This window comes from Muscardinus avellanarius (genome assembly GCF_963383645.1).
Source record: "Muscardinus avellanarius genome assembly, chromosome: 10".
Taxonomy (NCBI): domain Eukaryota; kingdom Metazoa; phylum Chordata; class Mammalia; order Rodentia; family Gliridae; genus Muscardinus; species Muscardinus avellanarius.
The window spans coordinates 77,414,786-77,420,793 of record NC_137796.1 but is presented as its reverse complement, the minus strand read 5'-3'; the positions used below and the strand labels follow the sequence as shown (position 1 = coordinate 77,420,793).

Below are 6,008 nucleotides of genomic sequence, written 5' to 3'. Positions count from 1 at the left end.
GGTAAATTAAAAATAGTACATATGTAACCTTAATATATAATGACTTCCCAAGGACTATAAAAATAATTGTTAAGGAGATGCTGCTGATTTCATTATAAAACTAGGTTGAGTGTTTCTTGCAGTGTGTGCTCATCATGTATGTGAGTGTGTATCCATGTCCTGTGTGTGCAGAGATAAAAGAAAATGGGATAAAGTTCAGCCTCCAGGCAAGTTGTGCTATGAGAATGCATTTAACTGCTACAATGTTTCTTTACTCCAAAAAGTAGACAGGTCAGAAAAGGTAATATAAATGCATCAATCTGTATAGCACCACAAAGAACTAAGGGGAAGAAGGCAGGCCCTTGAAGGAAATTTATGTTAAACATGAGGAAAGCCCAGGGGTTACAAAAGATTGAGGAAACACAAAGGGCAGGCCATGTTCATTAGAGAAAAGGAGGGACATTCGGCGTATGTGTCACACTCTAAAACAACATGAAGGGGCTGAGATGTAACTCAATGGCAAAGCGCCTGCTTTGCAGGTTTGATCCCCAGTTCCAAAAAAAGAACCCCTTCAAAACAATATGAAAAGACCATAATTGAAGAGATAGGGTTGAACTTTGTAGTTTCTCAGAATACAAGTAGCTGATTGCCAAGCATAGTTTTTGAATGAAATAAGTTCAAAATGCATTGATTGCAAGGAAGGTATTCCTCAGTCCCTTTTATTAGAAATCTGGCAAAGTCATTTGAAAAGCTGCAAGTTTACAAAGTGGTGACACCCCAGGAGCATCTATTCCATCAACCAAGTTTAATATCTTACAATCGTGGAAAAGGAGTTTCCAAGCAGGGATGAGCACTACCGATGGGAAGCCGATACTTGGGCCATCTCTTGGAGATTCCTGCTGTAAGAACTGCAAGTGTTTCTCCAGAGAAAGCACTTGCCTGGGTATGACTCAATGCTGGGCAGGAATTCACACAATGAATCCGGGTGGTGGGAAGGCGGAGAAGTATGCCTATAAAGATCAAAGAGCCAGGAATGGAAAACACTAAAAACCTTCCCAGTGGGCAGACTACCTCCCCACAGGCAAGAAGACCTCTTTAATCCTGCATGTAATCAAGGAGATAAAGAAATGTCCTAGATGCCACTAAAACAGGGGAAGGGAGAAAGGAAAGAAGGAAGAAAAAAGGAAGGAAGAAAAAGAATGAGTAAATACATATATATACAAGTGCAAAAGCAGAGACAAGAAAAGAGAGAAAAAAAGAGAGGGAGAAAGAAAGGAATAATGCTCCTATCAAGGAAGCTGCCAAACAACTTCCCTCTGGTACTTCTCACCAGCACTGTAGGTTGCCTAATTCCAGCTGCCTACCATGCCATTCAAAACATAAGGGAAGCCAGGCATAGTGGTCCACGCCTGTAATCCCAGTACTTGGGAGGCTAAGACAGGAGGATCATAGGCTTGAGGATAGCCTGAGCAAGTAGTAAGACTCGCATAAACCTAGCGAGACCCTGCTTCCAAATAAGAAATAAAATTAGGCTGGGAGTATAGCTTGAAGGTAGAATGCCTTTCAGCTCAATCCCCAGTACCACCAAACAAAAACAAAAACAAAAAACGATAAAGGAGAGACATGATTCAATTTCTCTCACACTAAAATGGGAAATTTCTAAGACTTCTGCTTCCCTGAATGTGGTAATCTGGGATCATCACATTAACTTGGGTGACTCACTGCAAAGTATTCACAGTGGGTCATGCTTTTAAATGAAGTTTCTCAGGACAGGAGTGGTGGCACAGGCTTGCAATCCCAGTACTTGAGAGGCTGAGACAGGAGGATTGCAGGTTCAAAGATAGCCTCAGGAAGTACTGAGACTCTCAATAACCTAGCAAGACCCTGTTTTTAATACAAAAATAAAATAGGGCTGGGGGTGTAGCTTAGCAGAATGCCCCTGGGTTGTCCCCAGTAACTAACACACACACACACACACACACACAATGAAGTCTCTCAAATTTGCCTGTTTGGTTATGATTTGAAGATCTCAGGTAGTAGGAGACTACTCAACAAGAATTTTAGCCTCTTTTTTTTTTTTTTTTACTAGGAATGGAACTCAAGCCTTTGCACATACTTAGGCAAGCATTCTACCACTGAACTACAAATCCATCCTACCCTATGTTTTAAAAAGGCATTTCTAAGCCAGGCGAGGTGGTACATGCTTGTAATATCAGTACTTAAGAGGCTGAAATAGGAGCATCATGAAGGTTCAAAGCCAACCTCAGTACTTATTGAGGCTCTCAGCAACTTAGTGAGATTATGTTTCCAAATAAAATATGTCTGAGAGTATATCCCAGAGACAGAAGGCTTACAATAAATAAATAAATAAATAAATAAATAAATAAAGCATTTCTAAACTGGACATGCTGGCAAACACCTGCAATCTCAGCACTTAGAAGGATGAGACAGGATTACAGGTTCAAAACCAGCCTGCAACTTTTTGTAACCTACCAAGACCCTATTTTAAAATAAAAAGATGAAATAGGGCTGGGGGGGGGGGTATAGCTCAGAGGCAGACTGTCCCCGGGTTCAATTCCCAGCACCACAAAAACAAAACAAAAATAATTTTTTAATTTAATTTTTTTGTGTGTGCGGGTCTGGGGATGGAACCCAGGGGCATTTGACCTCCAAGCTACATACACTCTCTGCCCTATTTTTTTATTCTTTATTTTGAAACAGGGTCTCACTGAGTTGCGAAGAGCCTCACTAAGTAGCTGAGGCTGCCCACAAACCACGATCCTACTGTCTCAGCCTCCCAAATGCTGGGATTACAAGTGTGTGCCACCACGCCCGGCTAAAATAATTTTTTTTAAAGGCACTTCTGCTTCCTAGGAAAATCTCAAATATAGGAAGTATTGAGATACTAGAGAGGCCAGAGCCTGGCTGGGAGTTGGGAGGCTGCTCTAGAGTCTCTTATAAAGAAGAAAAGGAGAAGGGAAGTGAGAACTTAAGCAAAGCACAAGCACATTACTTTTTGCTAACGGGAAATAGATATCCCACAAAAGCAAGACATGTGAACTGATAAGAAGTAGAATACTCCTCTGGATACCCCAAAGAAAACTTAATTACCCCTCCCAGAGGAAATGACCTTAATAATAGAGGATTCATTGATTCTAAGATTTGAAATCTGAGCCATACTCTATTGACCTCAGAAACCTCATGCCTACTCAAAAAACAAGGAAGCAAAAAATCCTAATAGGTCAGTGAGTAATAAGACAGTCCTAGCTGGGCATAGTGGCACACGCCTGTAATCCCAGTACTTGAGAGGTTGACATAGGATGATTACAGGTTTTAGGCCAGGCTCAGCAACTTAACAAGGCCCTGTTCCAAAATAAAAAAGTAAAAGGGCTGGGGGTGTAACTCATTAGTAGAATGGCCCTGGGTTCAATCCCCAGTATCAAATAAGAAAGGAAGGAAGGAAGGAAGGAAGGAAGGAAACAAAGACAGTCCTTACCCAGCGAGACCACGTTCCCATAATTCTCTAACATCACTTCTCTGTAGAGGTCCCTCTGAACAGGGTCCAGGCATCCCCATTCCTCTCGAGTAAGGTGCACAGCCACATCCTCGAATGTCACAAACTCCTGAAATAACATATCCTGACTGCTCTGGGGAATGAGACCATTGTATCAAGCACCATGGCCGAGAATGAAGATGACCAGAGAGAGGGTATTCAATGTATATTTATGATAGGGAGGAAGGAAAACAGATTAGAACACAGGGAATAAATCTCATAACCCTTAAACATCTAAAAAGTGCCCATCACAGACCATGGACAAAGAAAGTATGCTTGTGGCATTGGGGAGATGGGAAAGTCGTCTGTGTGAAGTGCAGGTCTCTAAAAAGGATCAGTTCTCAAACTGGGGTCTGCTACTAAAAAAAATTCTGGGCAAGGTTTAACAGATGGGATGAGGGAGAAGCCACAGTCAATCAGCAGGAACAGTCCCTGAGGAAAAGCAGAGGGTTCCTCAGCTCACCTGGTACCTGGCTGTCAGGAGCGCAGCTGCCTGGTCTCCTGGGCTTCCCCCGTGGGGAAGAGCAGGCACCTGGGGAACAGATGGAGCTGAGGGAGGAGAAAGGAGCCAAGAGTGAGAGCAGTCCTTCCCCTGGACTCCCTTTCAGAAGAGAGCTCTCCAGCCCAAAGGGAGTCAGCAAGACTTCCTTCACACCAGTATTCCAGTAAAACCAACGAACGTTTATCGGGTAGAAGGTGTTGTCTACTCTGCTCCTCCTCAGTGCTTGCATGCCCTACTTACACATGTTTAGACCTGTGGTACAGAATTTTAATAGGAAATCTCATGTTTCACCTCATTCTCCTCTCACAGTAATTAATATAGTTGTTCAGCAGATGAGCAAAGCAGAGCATAGAATTATAGTGACTTATCCAGGACCAGGGTTATTTACTAGATGTCTGATACTTTACCCAATACTGTCCTATAAATTCCATTGAGCCTCTGTCTCTGCAACCAGTGTGTAAGGCTCCTAGGAAAAAGAATCGTCATCCGTTTCCTCACAATCCTTTTTCCACACTCCCATAATGCCCCACAGCACCCTACATACTGTGGCACAGCATCTGTGTTGTGGATGCACAAGTTACCTCAGGCACTGGAACTGGCCACAGCAACATAAGACACAATTCTTACAAAACAGAGGGGGAAAAGAAAACTGGCTGACCTACCTATCCAATACATAAAAATGTGATTGTATAGCCATAGGTAACATGTATACATTCAAGCAGGCACTGTGTTCAACCATGGAATTAAGTGGTTGCTTTCTTAACAAAATTAGATTAGTCACACACAAACACCAGCTGAGACAGTATTTTGAGTGCTTTAAGTGGCAAAGCACTAAGAGTCATCAAGGAAAACAGAAACTAAGTGAAGTGAAAAAGAAGGGAAAGGTCCTGAATCTAAGAGGAAATGAAAGCCAGGCAAGGATTGTGAGATGTGGCAAAAGCAGCATATCTTGGATGAATGAAGGTTATCTGAAGGACAAACAATCAGAGGACAGATTACCACTTTGCTTGCTAAAGAAAGATGAGCAATCTTTAACAGAGGGGCCAGATCAGGAATAAACTGAGTTATATCATCCCTCCCTTCCAGTCAGAACATCTTTTTTATGTTCCTGGCCTCTCCCAAACACCAGGCTCAGGAGACCCTCTATACTCCCATTCTCCTGAATATAAGTGCTGTCTCTGCCTTACCCCCAGTGAGTCCCTGTTCCATGTCGGTGTCCTGCAGGAACGGAGGCTCTGGGTAAAGACACTCAGACTGGGTTTCCAAAGACTGAAACTGGACCCTTGGTGATCCTGTTGCTTCCTGGGCTGGTAGTTCCTCCATCCCTGCTCTGGAGGACAATGACCATCACTGCAGGTAAGATTAGAAGAAATATCACATCATTTTGTGTCAAGACTTAGCAAAATGTCTTGAAACTGTAGATTCTCAACTAAGAAAAAAATTGCTTAGTAATGACTGAGCACTCAAAATAAACAACACAAAGAAAAATGGATATTATTCGGTTTCAAGATCCAGCTGAGTGTGGTGGTGCACACATGTAATCCCAGCATTTTGGAGGCTGAGAAAGGAGGATCGCAGTTTGAGGACAGCCTCAGCTAATACTGAGTGAGGCACTTTGCAACTCAATGAGACCCTGTTTCAAAATAAAGAATAAAAAAAATAGGGCTGGGGGTGTAGCTTGGAGGTAGAATTCCCTTGAGTTCCATCCCCAGCACTGCATGGAGGGGGGCCCTTAATATGGAAATCATAAGGTCTATGTATGCAGGTTTATTTGAACACCACTAAGTCAGACTTTGTGGTATTTAAGAAATAAATCAGCTGAGTGTGGTGGCACGCGCTTGTAATCCCAGTACTTGGGAGGCTGAGACAGGAGGATCACAGGTTCCAAGCCAGCCTCAGCAACTAAATGAGGCTCTCAGCAACTTAACAAGACCTTGTTTCCAAATAAAAAAAATAGGTTTAGGGGTGCAGCCT

The 6,008-nt window shown here is 42.8% G+C and overlaps 1 protein-coding gene across 3 annotated transcripts; it reads right to left on the bottom strand.

The window, feature by feature from the left end:
• Positions 1-792: 792 nt before the first annotated feature.
• Positions 793-5,357, bottom strand: ZNF655 (zinc finger protein 655; the record flags this gene model as incomplete). Of its 3 annotated transcripts, XM_080704614.1 has the most annotated exons (4): positions 793-989; positions 3,476-3,602; positions 3,996-4,081; positions 5,222-5,357. In XM_080704614.1, the coding sequence occupies 4 exons, from the start codon at positions 5,355-5,357 to the stop codon at positions 793-795; spliced, it is 546 nt and encodes a 181-aa protein (XP_080560740.1). The 3 variants fall into 3 exon arrangements, with proteins under 3 accessions (XP_080560740.1, XP_080560741.1, XP_080560742.1); XM_080704616.1 differs by lacking the exon at positions 3,476-3,602 and having other exon boundaries at positions 948-989; XM_080704615.1 differs by lacking the exons at positions 3,476-3,602; positions 3,996-4,081.
• Positions 5,358-6,008: the final 651 nt, after the last annotated feature.